Raw genomic sequence first — 26,149 nt, 5'->3', positions numbered from 1 at the left:
ATTGCTAAAGGCGGCGTGAAATCGAAACGAAGAATATGACTGTCGACCAGATCTGTAAAAATGAATAAAAACAATTTTGTTACAACCACTCATGGACAATGCATTTCAATTTCTTTTGTAAAGGAACACAAAAATATCTATTGAATTTGGAAGGCAATTTAAGAGAACCAATGCCGGATCGAATTTTCTGTTCTATCTATGTTGGCCAAACAAATAGAGAAGTATGTGACATACATCCTCAAGCGTCATGTTCTCAAATGCTCCAACACATTTCTCTTGTATAGCGCATAGACTATTTCTACTAAACTCACAAAAGAAAGTTCACAGAATGTATGGCACCGCGCATGTGTGCATAGGAAACAAAACAACTGAGATGACACATACGTCTTGGTAAATATGTACCCTGCGATTTAACACAGAAGCACTCCAAGTCTTGAAATGAACAAAGAATCTTACTGAAACCAAGATGCAGTGGCTATACTTACGGTTCGAGCTGTTCTGCTTTATAAGAACTGTGTTAGGTATATATACTACATGGAATCTGTATGCTTACCAGTAGTTATATAATGTTGTGATGAGACTGATGCAAAGCCGAAGGAGAGGTAGCGGGGTGGCGGAGGTTCAGCGCACGGGTGAGCTGGGGATCACACACAGCGGGGTAACTGGTTCTATGTCCTGAGTGATTATTAAGTAATCATGGAACACCCTTACGACCGCCTGCAAAGGACCAGACTGGACTTAACATCATCTTGGTAACATCGGTTGACAGAAGTCTGACTGAAATATAGACTATGGAGATAACATACTGGCGGACACTTTGATGAACATTACAGGGAGTGCGACATGCATGAGAGTATATCAGTGCTCCATTCAGCACTCCGTGTAATAAACAAATATAACATACAATAAACAGAGACTACACCCTCCTAGTGATTTTGTTGCAATGTGTTCACGTGATAATGAAACCATAAGTTCTGCATCCTACATATATTCATAAACCGTTGTTCATAAATCTTACATGGAATTTTGCCCGTTCTTTAAACATCCATAGAGCTCTCCCCGTTGTTTATGGATCTTACATAGAACTCTCCCGGTTGTTTATTCATCGCACATAGAACTCTCCCCATTGTTTATGCATCTTACTTAGAATTCTCCCCGTTCTTTATGCATCTGACTTAGAACTGTTCCCGTTCTTTATGCATCTCACATAGAACTCTCCCCATTTTTTACACATCTCATGTAGGCCTCTCCCCGATTTTATATATACATATGGAAAGTAATTAAGCACTCTCATCCTATTTTCGGGATGATGAGAAACAAAACTTACTGTAACTCTCTCACTATTCGAAAGACAGTGGAACCTTAGCGACTGTGAAACATACAATCTACTGGCAAATGAAAAACAAGAAAATGATTCCAATTCGTATTGTTTTGATTGCGTAACCAGTGTGATTTGGTCACTAACGATTTTGTATGAAAAAATAGTCACTTAACAAGTATGGTCGTAGCATTGTCAGTGGCTGACTATTACAAGAAATTATGCTCAAGGAATGTCACATGTTAACGTCTGATGTGTCTGGCGTCAGTATCGGGTGTGTCCAACACGTGCTTGGATGACAGCTTGAATCATCCACGTATGCTACTATTAAACCTTCTGATAAGATCAAGTGGCAATTGCCGCCATTCTACATGCAAAGCAGCTTCCAGCTGTGCAAGATTCTGGAGAGGGGGTTCTCTCAATCTCACACGGCGTCCAAAGAAAGTCATGTTTAACGATCGTTAACAGTTGCTCTTCTATCATGAAATATATCGGGGGTGCTTAATCAAGTACCAGGTGTATATCTTATATATATTCTCTTGGGAATAGTCTCTAGAAGTGTCCGAGTCCTTTTGAATTCAAGTTTGCCTTTGAATACATAACATATTATATACTTATGTTTCCAAATGCATCCCACAGAAATCGCGAAGAGATCTAGCAAGGGTTGCAAATGAATGTATCCGCCGATACAACACACGGTTAGAGTATACTGGTCGAGCATAATTCCACATTTCAGACATCAGTGATAACATTTATGACCGATTCAACTCTCTATTTTCTCTTGTAACATATGCTCCCGTGTTTGTTTGTTTGTTAAATTTCAAATGAACGACTGAGTGGTCGTGGTATGTGTTTGTAACTGTTGCCACCGGTGGGGCAGGCTACGTCCATCGTAACGCGAGCACCTGACTTCCCCATTCGATAGTGATTCATACACGCCTCTCCTGAAGTAGTGTGACTGCTATTTGTGTAACGGACTCCCAGCAGAGCCTTTTATGTTGGTTATGATGAAGCTCATACTTTTAGAGTAGCCAATAGCTTGCCCGAAGATGTGATAACACACGTCAGCACATCAGACAAGTACACTGATACAAATTACGAATTATCACATGCAGTTGCTTGCAATCATGAAATGAGTGTCATGGTGTATGTGATAAATGCATCCTAACATCAACCAACCTGTACATGTATCTAGCATGACTACTGAATGCGAAAAACAATCAGTTTTAATATTGCATCCAACATTGTTTAGAAGGGTAAGAATATAATGGTTGGTATTAGTTGTTGTGTCTCTAAGGGCATTGCGTCATCGTTCGTGTTTTTTGTTACCTTTATGTTGAAAGGTATTTAGATTCAGTATGACCTGAAACCTTTTGGTGCAACATTTTCATTAACAATGATCGGTACAATAAGAATTTGTCCAATTAATGTAGCACCATTTGGATGCGTTGAGGAATTCATGATATTTGCCTACTGAAAAACGACTTGTCGACACCAAGGTATGTTATGATAACACAGGCTATCTATGTTAAAGAAAAGCAAAGCGGTGATTAAAATTACGACAGGTGTCTACGAGTAGTTAGAATGATAAATTCTAGTATTCCCTACATGATCTTTGTTAGTAATGTCAGATCGACACGGAGTGAAAATCAGACCTGAGTTGGGGAACAACTGGTCAGAAGTGACGCACTGACACTTATTTCCTGTGTGTTTCAATTACTGACGTTAGAATTGCCCGAACCATTGGTTCATCGACGAGTCACAGGCTACGTTTAGTAATCCTGTCAGTACCAGTGTACTCACTATACCAACACCCGCCCAAAGCCTTCTATTTCTGTAGAAGAAAATCGGAATTGTCCACGTTAGCAGAAGCTAATAATTACGAACTTTATTTACAGCTATATACAGCTTTGATATTTTGCACTCAAAGTGAAGAAAATCTACTTTTTCTCAACGACTGTATTGTACTTGGTGCTTTAACATTTTTAGCTGAGTAATCTATTTCTCAACCTGTTGCTTCAACGTACACCGGGCTAGACGCGCTACACACATGCAAATTTCATTAGCAAAGGTATCATATTTCCTCATCGGTAGGAACAGTAATGATATGTCAAGAGCGGCACGCGAAGACACTCTACATTCCTTTCAGTCCCATACCCCCTCCAACTCCCGTAACTCCCCCAACACACCCCCTCCCCTACCATCACGACCTCAATGTACGTTTACTGGTCGCAGGGGGTGGCTGCATGTGTTTCATTACCGCTGTCATAAGGTGTAGCCACGGAGCTACCGTGGCCTAAATGTGCCACATTTATAGACTAGGAAGTCTGTTGAGATCTAACGTGGTATAATGAGGGACCCTGCTTCCCCGAACGTCACGCTTTCAGAGTTATTACAAGATAAAAAGAAACAGGTTTTAGGTGATGTATGTTGGGACAACCCGTGTTTGTAGAATGTTAACACACTGCCAGCCTAGAACACAACGCTGCCCTTGTGTAGGTTAATGTCGGTCGCATGATGTTTCTGGTTTTACAAAAGAGATGTAAAGAAAACGCCTGTGCATCAGCGCATAGGTATTGAAGTTCTCGAGGTCTTGAAGTTGTAAAGATAACGAACAGAATGCCTAAATGACATGGATCTCTTAGTCCCAGTCAAACTTGAATAAGAAGTGAAAACTGTAAGACGGAGCCTTACCATTTACCATTTATTACATTGCACATTCATCAAGTAGAGACAGCAAAGATGACATTACTCCTTTCCTCGAATTGCTCCATATATCGTGTACAAACATAAACAATTGTTTTACTGGCTTCGACTTATAAAAAGCAAGAGTGTCGGATCACTTGTCAACAAAACCAAAACATTAGTACGGGACTCTGGACTGAATACTCCAAGCAGAAATAATAACTGTGGAGACGTTTCACAATTAAGTACACCCACTGAGTAGTCAATGCTACTGAAGTCGACTACGCTCTCCCCCACTTCATCCCTCCCAGACAATTACGATATAAGGCCAAGGTCGTTGTGTCCTCCAGCTGGAAGATACTGTCTGGTTATGTCATTGCTCCAAACATCAGCTGGGGGCGTGATGCTATGCTTTCGTAATACACTTTACATGACGTCTCCGAAAATAATTGACAATAACTGGCCAAGATGTAGTCATACCTTGTTTTGCATTATGTAAATGGGTTTAATGCTATCAATGAGGCTTGGCTGTTCGGACCATTTCTCATCATTTGCCGTTGGGAGCCACTGCAGGCACCGAGAGACTGGACATCATGTACGAGAACATGTTTACATCAGCTCCGTTTGGCATCAGGACAGCGCTGCACTACCGCTACAACACCTATCCTGGATGACCGTATTAGTATGTATCTTGAAACTCTTGGAGAAGTTTTGGATATATCCCCCTGACGTTTCTGAAGGACCGATTAATGATGTACATGTATATTTGTTTTTCTGTGGATGTAACACTGATTCTTGTTGTGAAGATCCGAAACCTATGAGCAAACAAACAATCCTGAACAAACGCTAATTTGGCACTAAGGTGACTTCAAACGGATGTAGCCTCTTTCGAAATGGTAGCAATACTAGCATGAATTCAAAAGCAGTTCAGGTTTATGAGGATGTTTTACCAATTTAGAATATGCACTGCACGGCATCATGGACATTGTAAGGCATGCATGAGTTGGTTCCTGGAAGAGGTAGCAAGATTCTCCCCGCCCCCACACCATCTCATATTACTTGTACAACCCCAGGGCTAGATGCTCACTCTTCATGCTACAGTGCTGATGCGCCATGCCACTCTAGTCATGCTGTAACTCTTACTGACAGGCGTATGTGAAGGCATTGCATTGATGCAGATGCTAAAACAAAATGATGTTCATGCATGCTGTGTTCTGACCAAGTATCTACTGAAATACCATGACATGTTTCTCGTAATGTCTATGTTGTACTTGATGTGAGAAAGGCGCGTGGTATTTCGATGACAGAAAGTTGCATGCAACAAAAACATAATTGTACAAATGTGTTGATGGTCTTTTGTTTTGAAATCGACAGATGGTGTCACATCCTCTTTTTAGTCATGAGAATTCTGAGATGCGACAACACTGTGGCAATGGGTTCGAACACCTTCTGTCATGCTGTGTGGGTTTGCCGGCACAATACTTTCAGAAACTCAAATACATTGGGCATTATTACGAACCAACTACCATTTCATGATATGAGTAAAATGCTGTAAGATCTTAGCATCGGTAAACATTACTCATTTTAATACCTGACAGATGATTCTACTATGTCGGACATGGATAGTAGATAATGACAATAGACTTATATTGATGTAGCGTTGTTTGGAGATACTGTAATACCGCAAAACATACACTTCAAATATTTAATAAGCTGGGATAACATTTCTTTAAAAGACGACAGTGGTTACCGGCACTTGTGGTTAGTTATGTTCACCCGTGAATGTATGGTGTGCTACCAAGCTATGTTTAAAAAGTCGCATAAACGCACAATACCGGATTCTGACGATGAGTCTGGCATTAAAGTGACTATGTGCGCTAACAACAGGGTGACAATAACTTACTGTTCAGTACGTTAATTAGCTGATCGTATTTTAAAACCATTTAACTACCAACTAACCGTTCTGTAAGTTAATTAGCTGATAGCGTTCATTAATCTTGTGTTTGTACAAAGCCGGTTATAAATCTTGACTATACATGTAGTTCCAACAGACTAGTACCCACTTAGACTAGTTCCAACAGACTAGTACCCACTTAGAGTAGTTCCAACAGACTAGTACCCACTTAGAGTAGTTCCAACAGACTAGTACCCACAGAGACTAGTTCCAACAGACTAGTACCCACTTAGAGTAGTTCCAACTGACTAGTACCCACAGAGACTAGTTCCAACAGACTAGTACCCACTTAGAGTAGTTCCAACAGACTAGTACCCACTTAGAGTAGTTCCAACAGACTAGTACCCACTTAGACTAGTTCCAACAGACTAGTACCCACTTAGAGTAGTTCCAACAGACTAGTACCCACTGAGACTAGTACCAACAGACTAGTACCCACTGAGACTAGTTCCAACAGACTAGTACCCACTTAGAGTAGTTCCAACAGACTAGTACCCACTTAGAGTAGTACCAACAGACTAGTACCCACTGAGACTAGTTCCAACAGACTAGTACCCACTTAGACTAGTACCAACAGACTAGTACCCACTGAGACTAGTTCCAACAGACTAGTACCCACTGAGACTAGTTCCAACAGACTAGTACCCACTGAGACTAGTTCCAACAGACTAGTACCCACTGAGACTAGTTCCAACAGACTAGTGCCCACTGAGACTAGTTCCAACAGACTAGTGCCCACTGAGACTAGTTCCAACAGACTAGTTATACTACCCAGTTCCTGCATCGCCATCGCTATGAGACATTTCGGGTTACCATGGTGATATGGCAGGAGAGATTAGTGTGATGAGCTTGTATGCGAACGGTTTTTTAACAACCTTGTAAAACTGATAACCCGTGCCGATGTTTGTGAGAACAGTGGCAGGGACGTGTTCCACGTTATTTTCAGCGCCAGTGCTCTGACTGTAAGGTCTAGCTGACGTCATCGAAACCAGCACTTTGTATTATTACCATGCGATGGATATACGATACGTTACTGTGGCAACGTCACACATTTTTTTGGCGAATTTGTAGATACTGTTAAGGTACAGCGTAACTATTCAACATCAGACCACACAAGTGTAAGTAGAGACTGAGTGAATGGCACACATTTATACATGATATAAGTGGATGTTGCAAAACATCCCATCCACACAACAAAGTAGTTACCACAAGTTAAGGTCTGCTGTGGAGATGAAATTGTTTTCATTATATTTTAATTTTTTATTTTAGCAATGAATACCGCAAGCTGAAAATCAACTGCAAATTGTTTCAGAAACGGAAGTACATTAAAAAGTATTTTTTCCTGAATGCACTGCTATGAGCAGGCATTTTACTTGTCATGTAAAGCAAACAGAAGACACTAAGTGTCAGCTTGTAAAGCAATATACCGAAAATAACTTGTCGCGTGGATACAGGTATTTATTTGCAACAATGTCTGATCTTGAACGCATGCTATGTGAATGCAATTCCAGTTTGTCTTGATCATCCCTCGACCCCCCCGCCGTTTGTTGCCCTCATTATGCTAGGGTTACATCCTGGTAGCGGGGACAGCGAACAACGCGCAAACGCCGGGAGCTACTGTCTCACACGATACCGTTTATAGAGTACAAGACCAACATGCAGCTATTCCACCTACACCGAGTTTAGTCATAACGTTTCAGCAATTTGATTGGTCCGCAGTCGCATGCCAGCCAATCAAAAGACTTAAAACAGTAACCATGTAAAGACCTGAGGGGTACATATACACTTCCCCGGCTCGAGCCCGTATCAGACAGCTCTGGGCGTAAGTATTGAGATGTGGTACCCACTTTCTTCCCTCACAAACCAAACCCTCCTTCACCCGACAGAATATCTCACAACAACATACCAACCTCTGTTACTCAGTTTCAAACTCCGGAACCTCCACCACTTAATTACCCGTTTTCGGTACTTTCTTCCCTGTACCGGTTTTCCTCCTGAAACTAAACATTTCTGGTAAGAATATCTTAATTCTTACCAGGAAACAGAGTTTATTTTTCATGTCTATCACCCCTTTTGTGCATTATTCCAGTGTTTTCTGCATATCCCAAACCGTGTGTGACCCTAACCGAACGACCGCGCAACCCGTGTTTTATCACGTTCCAACACTAATGAAAATGTATTGATGACTGATATTTCAGCTGAGTGTTTGCAAAATTTGCGGATACACACGGATATGCTACTGGATATGATTCGTATACTGGAATATATCTAAATGGACGCCACAGGTTAAAAAAGCAAATAATTTGGTGTGCGGAAAATTGACATTTTAACGGGTTATCTCACAGCAATGGAATCAGTACAAACGTTTTCGCATTAGTTTTCAGATATTGCATCTAAAAAATGTAAGAATACCAACTTTGATAGGTACGTTTGATGGTGTGCTTTCCTAATGTTTGTCGAAAGCATAATTTGCAAAAGAGTAAAAGCGTTTTCACGCTTGCATATGCAACCTCAAAGAAACAATATTTGCAGGCTAGAGAAAAAGTACATTGCAAAACCAATTTCATTCGGCGTTTCGTAATGATGTTGTTCAAGGTCATGAACAGCGGAAGGTCATTCAATGCATACCAGGTTAAAAACGTTAAAGAATGCACGAGTGGGAAAACAATTCATCCCCAATTCATTAAAGAATACATAGAAAAGAAAACACGATGTTTACGATGTGCATGACGTCCATATGATAACTCGTTTAAATGTGTACCTGCAATACAGATTAAACTGCGCACGTTCCCATCCATAAGCACGTGTTTTTTTCTACAACCCGCACATTCTAAAACCGTAGTAAATGCATTAATTCCACGTAAAAGAATTATATGCGATGCGTACATAATATCCCCCCAGTGAGGTGTGTTTTTGTATCCGCTGGAGTGCGCAACTAAAATCCTTCTTGTGCGTTCATAAAATCCTTTTGTTCCTTCCAGAGCTGTTCGACAGTCTCCTTCTTGATTTCGATCTCTCTGCGTCCAAAGTAGGGTCACAATGGCCACTTACGACCCCAATGACCCCGAACTGCAGTATCTTGCGGTTGACCGCAAGAAGCTCATGAAGGAGCAGGCCGATATGAAGTTTGACGCCAAAAAAGCATGTTGGGCTCCTGATCCTGAGGAAGGTTTCCGTGCTGCCGAATTGCAGAGTACCAAAGGGGAAGAGGTCACTGTCACCATCGTCGGTACTAACGAGGTAGGCGAGATGGTCTGTGTGTCACTATATATGTTGTTATTGGACAGTATCGAATATAGGGAAAATGAAAGTAAGCACGGGACCAGCTAAATACGCCCTAGTGGCAGTTCCTGTTTGTTAGGGAGCTATGGGAGACAAGTGCGTCTTTCTTTATGAAAAGTCCATCACATTCATGTAGTTTTATCTGTAGGATGGTATCATAAGGAAATGAGATGTTATTTTTGTCACAGACTCCAAAAGGAATGTTTGGAAAATCAAGTCAAGTTAAAAGGTTTATTGAATAAAAGGGTCTCGGACCATATACACGAGATTATGTACATATCGTACTGTTACACACAGGAAGTAACACGTTCTTGAAACAATTCATTTTTTAACTAGTGCATGTTTCATATATTGTGAAAGGTTTAATATTTGTGATTCGTTCTTATGTAAAAATATGTACGGAAATCCGTTGTGCTTTAACAGACGTGATTGTGTTTGCTTATGATATATTACCGACGTTTATGCACTTTAGAGTCACATCAATTTGTAATAGTAGCATGTAGTACAGTGATTTTACGTCGCTTCAATTTCACGATACACGGATTCTTGTCAGTTAACTGGTCTACCCATGACTAGAAAGACAATTTCGATCTCACGCCACCCGTAGTTGATCTCATTTTAGTAGCATTGCTGGGATATTTTGAAGAATATTTCTGCTTTCGGACTTCTACTTTCGGACTTCTCCTTTTGCGTCTGTCGTAGACATTTCTCATGCTTGGAGATACATTAGGCCCTAACCAAATCATCACCGGGCAATGAGAATGTTGTTTTCATGACTCGATGAAGCCGTTGGGTACACATGATGGGATATCGTTTGACAGTTTAAGTATGACGAGACATAAGAGCTCATATTGTAACATGTGTTGAGAGGAAGGGAGTTATATAAAGGAACGGTCTGTGCAGGCAACGTTGTTCTGATGTACAACAACCAGTATGCATTGGTTATGGCGCTGTAAGAATACCATAAATGACCCATAAATACCAATATCATTGTCACGGTGTTTACTTACCGCGGACCGTAGGCTGTATTCGTTAGAATCAGCAGTCTAATAGAAGAGGTTTGGTGGTCCACATCGTTAAGATGTCAGTGTCAATCAGCATACCTGTTGAAAATCTAGGATCACAGGCAAAATCGGATTCTCAGATGTATGATAAGCCAGGCTAGGTTACCGTTTATAACTTTACTCCTTGTTTGTAGACAAAGACATTCAAGAAGGATGACATCCAGTCGATGAACCCTCCCAAGTTCGAGAAGATCGAGGACATTGCTAACATGACCTACCTTAACGAGGCCAGCGTATTGTATAACTTGAGATCCCGATACACCGCTGGCATGATCTATGTAAGTGTGATGAGTGTGAGTCCGAAGTGTCTAACGATCTAAGACAGATGTAAATATAAATCTACAACTTCATTTTAAGAGAGACAAGACAACTGTTGCTTCATAGTTTAGAACACATGGTGATTTCAGCTTACTGGATGAACAGATAGTGTTTGCCTTGACGCTGGCCAGTGTGTGAATATTGAACGTGGGATCCATAATACAATTGTTTTCTGTAATATCGAACCGTATAAGTTGGCGTCATAATCATTAATGTTCATTGTTGAAGGTTTAGGAAACAGGTACCAATGTTATGAAATGTGGATATTAACTGTCTGCCCCTCTCACATATTTCATGTTGTTAAATTTCAGACATACTCTGGTCTCTTCTGTATCGCCATCAACCCCTACCGACGTCTCCCCATCTACACACCCGGTGTGGTTGCCAAGTACAGAGGCAAGAGACGAACCGAGATGCCTCCTCACTTGTTCTCCATCTCTGACAACGCCTACCAGTTCATGGTGCAAGGTGAGAGCAAATCGATGTCACCGTAATGTTTTTCACTGGCGTCTAGTATGGTGCAAACTTAGTCTCTGGAGGAAGGTGGAAGAAAGAATATACGAATATCACCACCACTGTTACGTTATTGAAGACGCAATAGGAAGAAATATTGATTATATGCAAACATGTTAATATTACATGTTGAAGCTAGCACAGTTTACATTCTAAAACTTTGTTTTCAGATCGCGAGAACCAGTCCATGTTGATCACGTAAGCATAATATATTTTTCATGTTCTTGAAAATCACTGGAAAATTAATACTTGAATGTTAATGTTAATCTGCACAAGTTGTTTGTGATGATGACTCTTATTAAAGATGCACTGGCAACCTTTCATACTTGTACCTGTATATTTCCATCCAGTGGTGAATCTGGCGCCGGAAAGACTGAGAACACCAAGAAGGTCATTGCCTACTTCGCCCACGTCGCCGCTGCGACTAAACAAGAGGGCGAGAAGGACGATAAGAAGGCAAGTCAGATTCATACTAAAATGTAAATACTAGTATTTCGAGTCCAGAGAAATTAGATCGATATAGTTCATGGTTACCTTCGTCCCAGAGCTCCTTTTCCTGCAAATTGTTGTTGTGTAGAAAGTGCTGACTATAGAGATGACACAATCGATTAATTTTATGCTTTGTTTAACAATTTCTAGGGGTCTCTCGAGGATCAGATCATTCAGGCTAACCCTGTTCTTGAGGCCTACGGTAACGCCAAGACATCCCGTAACAACAACTCCTCCAGATTCGTAAGTTTCGAATAGTGTTGATAGTATGTTTAATGGCGATACATTGATGACAAAATGTTGAACAAACAAAGATATACTGTTATTGAAACAGTAATATGTGCAGCTAAGTAAGTCCTCTTCGGAATCTTTGTTCAGGGGTAATTATGCCAGCCAATATGGCGAAACGCCGATTAGGCGCAATAGGGAGTATGGAATGGTATACGTACTTTTTGTGTTCGTGAATTGGAATGATTCTAGTGAGTGCATCACTGTAAAGGTAAAAACTAAAATTAAATAAATATGCTAACATCCAATTATTATCTGTGCATTGTATTTTCTCCAATTATGTTCTCTTAATTCTACAATCTTTACTTCAACAGGGTAAATTCGTGCGTATCCATTTCGCTACATCTGGAAAAATTGCTGGTGCCGACATTGAGACATGTGAGTAAATATGTCTATCTCAATTTCTTAGCAAAACACTTGTTTAGCCACTGGTGTAGAAAAAAAAGGCAAAACAAAATGCTGCAACCAGGACTGTTTCAATGTACAAATCTTAACAAAGCTAAATTTTTAACCAAATGAAAATGCTACAGAGGCAACACTTCGAACACTCAGTCGTTTAAATGGTCACATTCGAGATTATTTCGGATACCTCTATCGATATCTGTCTTCAGTGAAACTAAATATGGTATGTATGTGTTTGAAAAAAATACCCGCCTAAATACCCGGATGATTTGTTAGTCCAAACAGCATAACACGAAATAGTACAATAGTACCATACAGAATAACTTGATTCAGTGAATGAATTTTATGTTGACGTTTTTCATATATATATATATATATATATATATATATATATATATATATATTTCTCCTTAGACCTGCTCGAGAAGTCCCGAGTGACATTCCAACAGTCGATTGAGAGGAACTACCATATCTTCTACCAGATGTTGTCAGGAGCCGTGCCAAGTGTTATAGGTGAGGTTTTCACAATTCAAATTCTAAAGCATCATCGTCTGGGATCGTCGTCACTTTCAATCAAAGTGGTGTTCACATACGCCATGCATGCGTTAGGATGTTCCACTGCTTCAATGCTATTTCGTTTTGTCAAGCACATATTAACAATACATAAATCAACCTGTGGATGACAAATTCAGTCATTCTGTAATGTTGTTTTCCAGAGAAGACTCTGGCTAGCGCCGATGCTGGTCTCTATTCCTTCATTAACCAGGGCGCCTTGACTGTCCAGGGAATAGACGATGTAGAGGAAATGAAGATGACAGATGTGAGGACAGTTTCATTTGACTTCAGAAATATGAAAATATATGTCGCAAATGCATTGAGGCTGAATGTATGTAATGATTTCATGTCCTGATTGCCTGTCGTACTGAATCAAACTTGACCTTTGTCTTATAGGAGGCCTTTGATGTTCTGGGATTTACTCCTGAGGAGAAAACCAGCGCCTACAAACTCACTGGCTCTATCCTTCATATGGGTGAAATGAAGTTCAAGCAGAAGGGTGAGCAGGCTGAGCCTGATGGAACTGCTGAGGCTGAGAAGGTTTCCTTCTTGCTGGGCGTCAACTGTGGTGACTTCGTTAAGTCTCTGTGTAAACCCAAGATCAAGGTTGCTATGGATTACGTCACCCAAGGACGTACCAAAGCACAGGTTGTCTATTCGGTTGGTGCTCTGGCTAAGTCTCTGTATGATCGTGTCTTCAACTGGCTGGTCAAGAGAGTCAATCACTCACTCGACACCAAAAAACCAAGGCAGTTTTTCATTGGTGTATTGGATATTGCTGGATTTGAAATCTTTGAGGTACGTTAGCATTTACATCGAATATCCTTCTGTTTCTATTCCAAAACCTTATGCAAATATGTGCAAATATACCATGTAAGTGCTAATATTTGTCTTATTATCTAATTCAACAGTTCAACAGCTTTGAGCAGCTCTGCATCAATTACACCAACGAGCGCCTGCAGCAGTTCTTCAACCACCACATGTTTGTGCTGGAGCAGGAAGAATATAAGAAAGAGGGTATCCAGTGGACATTCATCGACTTTGGCATGGACTTGCAAGCCTGCATTGAGCTTATTGAGAAGGTAAGAATATATGTTACCGGTTTAAGTAATCTATCAATAATACTCTAAAAAATTAATGATGAATTAAATTTTCATTTGTCCATTTCTAGCCTCTTGGTATCCTGTCCATCTTGGAAGAAGAGTGCATGTTTCCCAAAGCAAGTGACAAAACCTTCAAGGACAAGCTTACTGAGAACCACATGGGCAAATCTCCCAACTTCCTCAAGCCCAACAAGTCTATGAAGGGGGGCCAGCATGGCGACTTCGCCCTGAAGCACTACGCTGGTACAGTGCCATACAACATCGGAGGTTGGCTTGAGAAGAACAAGGATCCTATCAACGAAACCATTGTGGAACTCCTGAAACAATCCAAGGAGCCACTTGTACAATCACTTTTCACCCCAGCAGAAGGTTTGTTATCAAAAGTATAAACAGACGGAAGGAAAAAATATTTGAAAAGAAGGCAGAAATGAATGTCATAGCTAGAAAAGCGATTCGACTCATGTAAACAATAATGTGAATCATTGGTTTGATCCAATTATTTCTTTATTGATTTTGATCATTTGTCTATCAGACACCTGTCCTGACTTTTACAATAACCTAAAACTCACTTCCTGCACTGTAGGAGATGCTCCAGCGTCTGGAGGTGCAAAGAAGAAGAAGAAGAGCTCTGCCTTCCAGACTATTTCAGCCACTCACAGGGTCAGTGTTATGTTGTATATGCATTGGTTTACCAAGACATACAAACATAAGCTGCAAAACAATTAACCAGATTCTGGATACAGAGAGCGTTTGATATTAACAACATTACAATGCAATACCAATCACCAATCAAGTAAGAGTCGACCAAGTGGATTTATGTTTACAGTAAAAATAACTTCCAAGATGTGAAAGTGTCAGGAAATGTTTTATTATGGCTGCTCTTTAGAAAGGTGAACAAGACATTGCCCTCCAATATTTTTGTAAACCTTGCAGGAATCTTTGAACAAACTGATGAAGAACCTGTACACCACTCACCCCCACTTTGTGCGTTGTATCATCCCCAACGAAACCAAAACACCAGGTCTGTATGTCCTATTTCTCATGGTTCAGTTTATCAAAAATAATGCTCAGTAAATGGAAGTATATTAATATTTGTCAAGTAATTCTTGCTGTTATTTTTGTCTCATGATGAGGATGAGGGCATGCTGAGTTTCTGTTTCCAGGCCTGATTGATGCTGCTCTCGTGCTCCACCAGCTCCAGTGTAACGGTGTACTTGAGGGCATCCGTATCTGTAGAAAGGGCTTCCCCAGCAGAGTCGTGTACTCTGAATTCAAACAGAGGTCAATATTTGTACACTCTTCTCAGTTAGATACATCCTGAACTATTCGGATAATCTCAGCTTTCATTACTCTCTCCATCTAGCAGTATTCTAATGAAAACAAACTTTTGTTACTTTGAACAGATACTCCATCCTGGCCCCTAATGCTATCCCACAGGGATTTGTTGAAGGCAAAGTTGTCTCTGGAAAGATTCTTGAGGCTCTTCAGATGAGTCAGGATGAATACCGTTTGGGCAACAGCAAGGTCTTTTTCAAAGCTGGAGTCCTAGGTTATCTTGAGGAGCTTCGTGACGAGCGTCTATCTACCATTGTGTCATTGTTCCAGGCTCACATTCGTGGATATCTGATGAGAAAGTACAAGAAGAGTCTCCATGACAAGAGGTATAGTGGTCCTATGGTTATCATTTCATAAATATACATGTTTAACGGTGCGCATCTTAAATAATTTCTTCTATTGCCAGAAGTTATTTAAGACATACTAATTTTCGTCTCTACAGAGCCTCTTTGGAAATGATCCAGAAGAACATTCGTAAGTGGCTTGCCATGAGGAATTGGCTGTGGTGGAGATTTTACACTAAGGTCAAGCCTCTCCTCAGTATTGCTGCCGCCGAGGATGAAATGAAGAAGAAGGAAGAAGAACTAGCAAAGACAAAAGAAGAGCTCGAAAAAGTAAGCGAGAGATCAAAACAGTTGGAGGAGGCGAACGTTACTTTGATGGAGGCTAAGAATGATTTATTCCTACAAGTCCAGACCCAGCAGGACACCATCGATGATATTGAAGAAAGAGTCGAACAACTGCTGAAGGACAAGACAGAATATGCAGCACAGCTGAAGGAATTGGAGGACCGTCTCCTTGACGAAGAAGATGCAAATGCTGAGGCCTCAGAGGTTAAAAAGAAAATGGAAAATGAAAACAAAGAACTGAAGAAGGATGTGGAGGAATTGGAAGGAGCTCTCGCTAAGGTATGAAGATGGCTTGTCGGCCTCAAATAAAACAACATTTAGAATTGTAACTGAACTCTGCCATGTACACTTCAAGATTCTGTCTGAAACGTCCCTGTATTTTCTAACATATGTTAAATATTTATTCTAGTCTGAACAAGAAATAAAGACCAAGGAAAGTCAAAACAGAACACTCCAGGATGAGATGGCCAAGTTAGACGAAACCATTGCCAAGCTTCAAAAGAAAGGAAAGGAGGGCGATGAAGATCTTTCAAGGACAGCTGCTGCACTCCAGGCAGAAGAAGATAAGGTCAACCATCTTAACAAACTGAAACAAAAATTGGAAGGCTCCCTCGATGAGATGGAAGACAGTCTTCAGCGTGAGAAGAAACTGAGAGGTGATGTTGAGAAGGCAAAGAGAAAGATGGAACAGGATCTTAAGATGACACAAGAAACAGTCGAAGAACTTGAACGTGCTAAGCGGGAACTTGAGGATGCTCTTAAAAAGTAAAATCATATATACCTGTTACTGTAAAACATAGTTAAATGCCCACTACCATAACGTCTTTGGTTAATCAGATAATGACAATCTATATGGATGAACAACTTCTTTATTCGGATAAAGTCCATGACAATGTTTACCAATTGCTTGATATAGAGACTACCATTCATCGGTGAATCTGCACCTTGTTTAAGATAAGACCTACGTCCACAGTTAACATCATCTTTGTTGAGTAGACATGTATGTGCCAATAATTTGTACTTGTGTCAACAGTATTGATATACTCTATAGTAATTTACTTTAAGGAAAGAAAAGGATGCTGGTGGTCTCAACACACAGCTAGAGGACGAACAAAACCGTGTGGCCCAGCTTCAGAGGAAAATCAAAGAGCTCCAGGTAATAAACCAAAGACGCATCACATCTACAGATTAAAATGGTATCTTGATTCATCAATTGATTGGCACGCCGAAGACTCGGGCGCGCTTCGCCATATAGCTACACTGTATGAAGCCTATTTCTGGCGTTCCCCATAATGATATTACTAACAGTGGTATAAAACTAAACTCACTCCTCACTACAATTCCTGAAATGTTAAGGAAGATAAAAAATTAGACCTAAGAAGACATCTGTTATGTTTTACAAAGGCTCGCATCGAGGAACTTGAGGAAGAACTTGAAGCCGAGAGACAATCCAGAAGCAAGGTTGAAAAGCAGAGATCCGAACTGGCTCGTGAGCTGGATGAGCTGCAGGACAGACTAGAGGAGGCTGGTGGCGCCACAGCTGCTCAGGTTGGTCAAGCGTCTGGCTCATATACTAAGAGACTCATGAAGGCATACTTATCAAATTATGAATGACTGTTTATACATATATCACAATTCACGAAATATTCATGTATTTGATGTCATATTAGGTTGACTTGAATAGAAAGAGAGAACAAGAAGTTCAGAAACTCCGACGAGAACTTGAAGAAGCCACACTCCAAGGGGAATCTCAGGTCGCTTCACTCCGCAAAAAGCAACAAGAGGCCGTCAATGAACTCAGCGATCAAGTTGACCAGCTCCAGAAGGTCAAGAACAAGTAAGTTTCGCTGTCTGACTACAAATTATAAACACTCACCGTGCAATCATTGGCCTGCCAAGTTACATAACTTCAATAACGCACTCATGTGAAAACTGTTGACCACTTTTCTGTGAACATTTAGAAGCAGTTGTACTTCCTTCGTTTCCATGAAACAACATACTAAGACAAAGCGAGACTTTGCTAAGTACTTGTTTTCCTGGGAAATGTTCATACCTACATGTATGTGGTGTTGGCGGTACGTGTTGCGGGGAAGTAAGTGAATGGGGGTCATCCTCGCTCCTCCTGATCGTGTACTCGTACAAATTTTGTATGTTTGTTGTTTAACGACGACCATTTAATCCAGTGATTGACATTATGAGTAACGATCCACACCTCCGTCGTGTGTAAAGGTGAGCATGATCACTCAATATATCAAGTCGTCGCGTACGTTTGGCATAGATTCGTTGGAGGAGATTCTTATCCCTACTCAGGTCTCTTCTCTCACATCAAACTGACATTCCATGACATGACTGTCACTGCTTAAAGCGGCGTTCATCCAATTTCATTTACTCACCTGCATTGTATAAATATATGTCGTTCGTATTTACATTGTCACTGATCAGCTTTGCATTATTGCAGAATCGAAAAGGAAAAGCAACAGATGAAAGGTGAAATCGAAGATCTTCAAGCTCAGATTGAGTACGTTAAGAAGAACGCAGTAAGTACATCATACATCTCACTGTCAGAAACGGACACTTAATAATACGACCTTACCCATTCATTTATTACAGTTTGTAAACCTAGGTCATTGTAACACTGTCCTTACATATCAATAATAATCATATGTCTTCGAATGCACTTATCCCTCATGCGAGAAACAGAACTGAACATGATAATGTGTAGAACACGATAATACGTAGTTGCTACGAAGTAATGCTTTTATTCTTAGAGGAGACGTCAGTTACACATTGTGATTTCAGGGTCCATCCGCAAAACAGCAAAAGCAGTTCGAGAGCCAACTGGCTGAGCTGAATGCCAAGGTGGACGAAGGTGCTCGCGAAATCAACGACCTTCAGGCCCAGAAGAGCCGCCTTAGTTCTGAGAACGCGGATGTGACCCGCCAGCTGGAAGAAGCAGAACACAATGTCAGTCAGTTGACAAAGGAGAAGGCCAATCTGAGTAATCAGTTGGAAGAAGCTAAGAGAACTATTGAGGATGAATCCAGGGTGTGTATTTATCCAATCACTAGTGTGATCCAGTACAGTTTTAATGATGCATATGGGTTTCTAGTCACAACCAGAAGAAAAGCCTCCCCCCTGCTATGGAGGCAATGAAATATGAACAGCAGCAAATGTGATAATTTACGGAATGTATTTTATCGCATCACCGTAAGCGAAAAATGTCCCTTCGAGATCACCCTGTTAGAAATGAACTTAATCGTCAGATTGATTAGGTAAACATTCCACTACACAGTTACTAGATGGGATGTTGGATACATCAAGAACAAAACACGACCAGATATCTAATGTTATGAATATGTTGTCTAGGCCCGCCAGAAGCTGCAGTCTGAGGTGCGTAACCTTAATGCAGACATTGACACCCTTCGGGAACAGTTTGACGAGGAACAGGAGAGATGTGCCACTGCTCAACGTCAAGCATCTAAGGCTGTTGCCGAGGCTCAGCAATGGAAGTCCAAATTTGAGACTGAAGGCACAGCCAGAGCTGATGAACTTGAGGAGGCTAAGTGAGTTCATGTCAGCCTTACATATTGCACTAGTGGATTAATGGGCTTGATTCCCAGATCCATATTTCCAGATCCATACTTCATTTGCGTGCATGTTACAAACCCAACTGTCATCGTATGTCTGGAATGCTACACTCGACACCAAACACACTGATTCAAGAATTTTCCTGTTTTCATTCTGCATACTGTTAGGCTTCATATGTCAATCTCTTGTGATACATCTTTTACCAGGTGATTTTACGGTACCTTAATACCAGTTGTAACACAAAAGACTCTATGAAAATCTTTGTAGTCGTTGCCTTCTCTTTGTGTTTCAGACGCCGTCTCCAATCTAGGCTCAATGAAGCTGAGCAGAACATGGAAGCTGCCCAGGGCAAGGTGAACGCCCTTGAGAAGGCTAAGAACAGACTACAAGGAGAGCTCGAGGATGTCATGGTGGACTGTGAGAGGGTAGGAGGGACTATCTATAAACTACTAATTCAGTGAACCACATAGGTCTTCCTCGACGTTGACGTTGAACAGCTTTCTCATTTTAGGATATATATATATATTGATATACATTGATATCGATGTATGTAAATTGTTCGGTTGATAGGCATTTATGATATCAATCTTTGCGCTATTGATAGGCTAACGCGGCCGCCAACAACATGGAAAAGAAACAGCGTAACTTCGACAGGACTATTTCTGAATGGGAGACCAAGGTGACAGGTCTCCAGGCCGATCTGGAGGCTTCTCAGAAAGAAGCCCGCGGCTACTCAGCTGATGTCTTCCGTTACCGAGCTCAGGTGGATGAATCTGAATCTAGCATTGATTCTCTCAGGAGAGAAAACAAGAACCTTTCAGGTAATATGTTTGTGAAAAGCAGAGAGAGGCATTTTTGTAAATCCAAATATTTCCATAGACTGATACATTTGATCGAAACAACATGTTGGTACCTCTTCGAGATTACACTTTCGAATGATACTTGAGAATGTATAAAATGGTTTCAATTTATCGGGTTTTTGTGGTTTGCAGAAGAGATCCGTGAACTCTCTGATCAGCTTTCTGAGGGTGGCCGCAGTGTACACGACAGCGAAAAGGCCCGTAAACGTATTCAAATGGAGAAGGATGAACTCCAGAACGCTCTTGAAGAGGCCATGTCTACTCTGGAACAGGAGGAGGCTAAGGTTGGACGTGTCAACATGGAACTAGCTCAGGTCCGTGCTGACGTCGACAGGCGTCTTGCTGAGAAGGATGATGACTTTGAAAACACTCGGTGAGTAATATGAAAATATGTCCAACGGTTGATCGTAGGAAAATAATGGTTACTAACTCTAATTTACCTAAATTGGATTGGCGGAGTGTTTAACGCCACACTCAGCAATATTCCAGTTACATTGCAGCTGTCTTTAAATAACCGAGTCTGGACCACACAACGCATGAGCGTTGTTCTACTTAAATGGGACGCGATGACATGTGTCAACTAAGCCAGCGAGCCCGACCACCCGATCCCGTTAGACGCCTTTCTAGCATGAGTTACTGGTGGCCAATGCCATCCCGTATTTTCACGGATTTCATGTAGTTGGAATGTATGTGTGTTTCCAGTCGCAACCACCAGAAGGCTCTTGAGTCTCTCCAGGCCAGCATTGATGCTGAGGCAAAGGGCAAAGCTGAGGCCATGAGGATCAGGAAGAAGTTGGAAGCAGACATCAATGAGCTCGAGGTTGCTGTTGATAATGCAAACCGTAACCGCGCCGACGCAGAGAAGAACGCCAAGAAATGGCAGGGTCTCATCAAGGTAGGTCATTATTCTGGACACTACGGTAACACACGCGAAAGACGAGTTCTTACGAATCTGATAGTATGACATGGATAGTCACGTTTCCAGCATATCAAGAGTTGAAAAGAGCCTGCCTTAATATGTTACAGGAAATGGAAACGAAGGTTGAAGAGGAGCGTAGAGCCCGCGAGGAAGCCCGCGAAGCTCTTTCAGCCATTGAACGTCGATGCAACAGCTTCAAAGCTGAGGCGGAAGAGCTTCAAGCCAATCTAGAAAACGCTGATAGAGGCCGCAAGAATGCAGAAGCTGAGCTGACAGAGGCTCTTGACAGAGTCAATGAACTGACAGCTACAAATTCATCACTCCAAGGCCAGAAGAGGAAGCTGGATAGTGACATTTCTGCAATGCAGGTATGTCAAGAAATAATGCACAAGACTGCGATGAAAAATACGTGCTACGTTTAAAATAGTTTCATGTAGACATTTTGGTGGATTGAGTGATTTTGTTTTGGGGGTATTATTTGATATTTAAAATACTAATGCCATATGAACAATCTTTGAAGTATTCTATGAAACATCACACCATCTTGCCTTGCGGCTTTCCTTGTTTGTATGAATATCTTCAAACTTTTCTTCGTGATAAATGGGATTGTACATAAGGACAGATGCCGACTTTGCAAATATATTGTCATAGACAATAAACAACTTGTAACTCTGTTGTATTTGTGAACAGGCCGACCTTGAGGACATGAGTGGCCAGGTGAGGGCAGCTGAGGAGAACGTGAGGCGTGCACAGGCCGATGTACAACGCATGACCGATGAGTTACGAGCTGAGCAGGAACAAGGCAAACAGCTGGACAAACTGAAGCGAGGATTGGAGGCCCAGGTCAAGGAACTTCAGATCAGAGCAGAGGAGGCAGAGGCTGCCGGGCTCAAGGGGGGCAAGAGAGCAGTTGCTAAACTTGAACAGAGAGTAAGTATACACTATCACCGCATATACGTTCAAAGCATATCTTCAGCATTTGAAAAGTAAAAGTCAAAAGTAACACAAGACTTCTATCACTTCAAATAAAATGTGCTTGAAACAAATTACTGTTTAGATGTACTTCCTAAAAAGATGAACACCATGTCTATGGAGACTCACTGTAAGAATGTTCTTTAAATGATTATCACGTTTTTCAGTGTCACTGTTTAACGTGTTACATCAGATATTACCCACTGTAAATGACCTGGTCATCTCTATAAAGTGCCCTCTGCTCGTTTCCTTCAGGTTCGTGAGCTCGAGACAGAGCTGGATAGCGAGCAGCGCCGTCATGCCGATACTCAGAAGAGCTCGCGTGCTGTTGAGCGTCGTTTGAAGGAGGTGTCCCTCCAGGCGGAGGAGGAGAAAAAGGCTCAGGAGCGACTCCAGAGCACCATCGACGCTCTCAACGCTAAAGTCAGAACATACAGAACTCAGATTGACGAGGCTGTAAGTGACTCCATCAAACTTTACAACATGCTCTTTTCTATATAAAAATGGTTCGTCAGGCCTGATGGTCGTGTTCTTGTTGCCTGGTTCCACCTACTCTGTAATATGAATTTTAGGCAGTGTCAAACCGTACTGGCACAAAAAAATCATTAGATGCCAAATCATTCTTATATGTCTTTGCATTCAGTACATCGGCTGCCCTATATGATTTGAAGTGATTAAAGCCACAAGGTTCTAAATATTTGCTTTTATTTACAGGAGGAGCTGGCCGCTATGAACCTTGCCAAGTACCGCAAGGTCGTCACCGAATTTGAGGACGCGGAGGAAAGAGCTGAAGCTGCTGAGAACGCTCTGTCAAAACTCAGAGTAAAGAACCGCAGTTCAGTCTCCATGGCTCGTTAAGTCTTCACTGGGCCTGTCGCCCTTACCTCGGCATTAATTGATATGGGTCACGTCTGGTGGGGACTTCCTAACAAAGAGCCTGCACCTATGTGTATCTCAATTTATTGTATATCGGAAATATCAAAACAGAATGGACTTCGATGAAACGGTTAATCTGTTATGACTCGGAGAACACTCTGTTAAGTCAGCTCGATCAAGACTTTAATGTTCAGATTCAATGACATGCTATTCTGTGTTGTGTCTGGATGCCTGAAATCTTGAAGCATAGTTCTGTACTTGAAATAAATGTATGCGATGATTTATGCTTTCGTTTTAAATTTACCTGAATCGGTGATAATATATTTATTGACTTACTGTAGTTGTTACGTAATTGTATTGGGTCTTTCTATGTAGCGACAGTACGAAAACTCCCACCGGCTTTAATATTCGAGGATAGTTAAATGTCTTACATCAAAAACATTTTGTTTCACAAACAGATCCTCTATATAGGTCTACAATGCCCACACTTGAAAGTAGTAATTGTTGTGTGTTATCAGTTGTTTAGGGTACATTTTTAGTACAAATGAAGCGTTAACTTTGTTGTACTTTGTTGAAGTGATCATCAACTAAGCTTTAATATGTCAGGTTTATGAACATATCACCACTGACCGGTTCAAGCAAGCAAGAAACAAACAGGCTAGCTTAAAGCTTGCGAATGTCGTAGTAAGTCTAATTGATGGGGTTGGCTACCCACGTTGGGTGTGTTTGTCAGTTCTAGAGATCCCTCACCCTGATTCGATTGCTGTCATCACATAAGAAGCACAAAACTCAAGCTGCGGGTAGCCCAGTTCTGAGTTCGTCAATATGATGTGTCTTTATCTCGTGAGCAAATGAACAATCCTTTCCGGTGAAACACTTACATGGCAAGGACAGACATGGGTTTCGTTAACGGTGCTAACAATTCGGGATTTGAACCCAGTGCTATGGGATCATCAAAAACAGCTCATGTGTCACTCGTGGTGTGTAATCGTTATCACTACATCACCCGTTCTAACCTGTTCTATCAAGACATGGTAAACTCAAGTCCTGTTAGGAGCCTTTAGAATCACCAAACATTCTCTGTCCGTATGACCAGTTTACTTGAGACTTACAGTTGGTTACATACGAACGGTTTACTCACATTATATGGTTTGCATCTGTTTAAGGAGACGCCATATTTAGGCATTGCTTTAAAACTGAATATGATTCCGGTTCAACAAATAATATGCCTTATATCTCACGCTGGACACGGCGTGTAGGTGAGACTGAATATAGAAATGTTTTCGGCTTTTTGCTGTTTGCTATCATTCTACACTTGCCCATATGCACCAGTGTCCAGGACGCCATAGGTAACATTGTGCAGTGGGGCACATGCACCAGTTTCACATGCAATAATGTGTAACAGTACACTGTGGAACACACGCACCAGTGTGCCATGCGATAATGTCTGACAGTATACTGTGGAACATACACACCAATGTGCATACGATAATGTGTGACAGTATACTGTGCAACACACGTGCCAGTGTGACATACGATAATATGTGACAGTATACTGTGGGACACACGCACCTTTGTGACATACAACAATGTGTGACAATATACTGTTGGGCACACACACCAATGTGACATGCAATAATGTGTGACAGCATACTTTGGACACACGCACTAGTGTGACATGCGATAATGTGTGACAGCATACTGTGGTGCACACAAACCAATGTGATATACGATGATGTGTGACAGTATACTGTGGTGCACAGGCACCGGTGTGACATACGATAATGTGTGAAAGTATACTGTGGGACACACACACCAATGTAACATCCGTTAATGTGTGACAGTATACTGTGATGCACACGCACAAAACTGACATACGATAATGTGTGACAATATACTGTCGTGCACACGCACCAATGTGACATCCAATAATGTGTGACAATATACTGTGGGACACATACACCAATGTGACATGCGAGAATGTGTAACAGTATACTGTTGGACACACAGACCAATGCGACATGCAATAATGTGTGACAATATGCTGTGGTGCACACGCACTGGTGTGACATACGATAATGTGTGACAGTATACTGTGGGACACAAGTGACAGTGTGCCATACGATAACGTGTGCCAGTATAGTGTGGGACACACGCACCAGTGTAACATACTATAATGTGTGACAGTATACTGTGGGACACACACACTAGTGCACTGGTGTACACGGTGCCATAGGTAACATTTGTGCCGTGGGGTACACGCACCTGTGTGACATACGATAATGTGTGACAGTATACTGTGGAACACACGCACCGGTGTGACATACGCACCAATGTGGCATACGATAATGTGTGACAGTATACTTTGGTCCACAGGAACTGATATGATATGCCATAACGTGTGACAGTATACCCTGGTGCTCACGCACCGGTTTGACATACGATAATGTGTGACAGTATACTGTGGTGCACACGCACAAATGTGATATACGATGATGTGTGACAGTATACTATGGGACACACGGACCAACGTGACATACAACAATGTGTGACAGTATACTGTGGGACACACACACAATGTGACATGCAATAATGTGTGACAGTATACTGTGATGCACACGCACCAAACTGACATACGATAATGTGTGACAATATACTGTGGTGCACACACACCAATGAGACTTGCGATAATGTGAGACAGTATAGTGTGGGACACAAGCACCAGTGTCAAAAACGATGATGTGTGACAGTCTAGTGTGGGACACACGCACCAACTTGACATACGATGATGTGTGACAGTATACTGTGGGACACACGCACCAGTCCACCGGTGTGCAGGGTGCCATAGGTAACATTTGTGCCCTGGGGCACAAATACCAATCTGACAGGCGATACTGTGAGACAGTATACTGTGGTGCACACGCACCAATGTGACATACGATACGCTGTAAGAGTTTAGCTTGGGATACACGCACCAATGTGACATACGATAATGTGTG

General features: G+C 41.5%; 1 protein-coding gene across 1 annotated transcript; it reads left to right on the top strand.

Annotated features, from left to right (window-relative positions):
• Nucleotides 1–7,762: 7,762 nt before the first annotated feature.
• LOC137285244 (myosin heavy chain, striated muscle-like) lies at nt 7,763–23,430 on the top strand. The gene is made up of 33 exons (XM_067817550.1): nt 7,763–7,779; nt 8,939–9,197; nt 10,438–10,581; nt 10,933–11,089; nt 11,305–11,332; nt 11,485–11,590; nt 11,774–11,866; nt 12,226–12,289; nt 12,728–12,826; nt 13,030–13,133; nt 13,265–13,666; nt 13,780–13,950; nt 14,040–14,340; nt 14,555–14,631; nt 14,905–14,992; nt 15,135–15,252; nt 15,375–15,632; nt 15,749–16,214; nt 16,345–16,700; nt 17,001–17,091; nt 17,340–17,483; nt 17,606–17,772; nt 18,394–18,472; nt 18,735–18,980; nt 19,302–19,498; nt 19,816–19,948; nt 20,128–20,344; nt 20,516–20,756; nt 21,086–21,278; nt 21,410–21,670; nt 21,993–22,232; nt 22,530–22,730; nt 22,989–23,430. The coding sequence occupies exons 2-33, from the start codon at nt 8,997–8,999 to the stop codon at nt 23,130–23,132; spliced, it is 5,787 nt and encodes a 1,928-aa protein (XP_067673651.1). The 5' UTR covers nt 7,763–7,779; nt 8,939–8,996; the 3' UTR covers nt 23,133–23,430.
• Nucleotides 23,431–26,149: the final 2,719 nt, after the last annotated feature.

Source organism: Haliotis asinina, chromosome 5 (assembly GCF_037392515.1).
Source record: "Haliotis asinina isolate JCU_RB_2024 chromosome 5, JCU_Hal_asi_v2, whole genome shotgun sequence".
NCBI classification, from domain to species: Eukaryota; Metazoa; Mollusca; class Gastropoda; order Lepetellida; family Haliotidae; genus Haliotis; species Haliotis asinina.
Note: the sequence above shows the minus strand (reverse complement) of the source record. Positions and strands in the feature narration are given on the sequence as shown.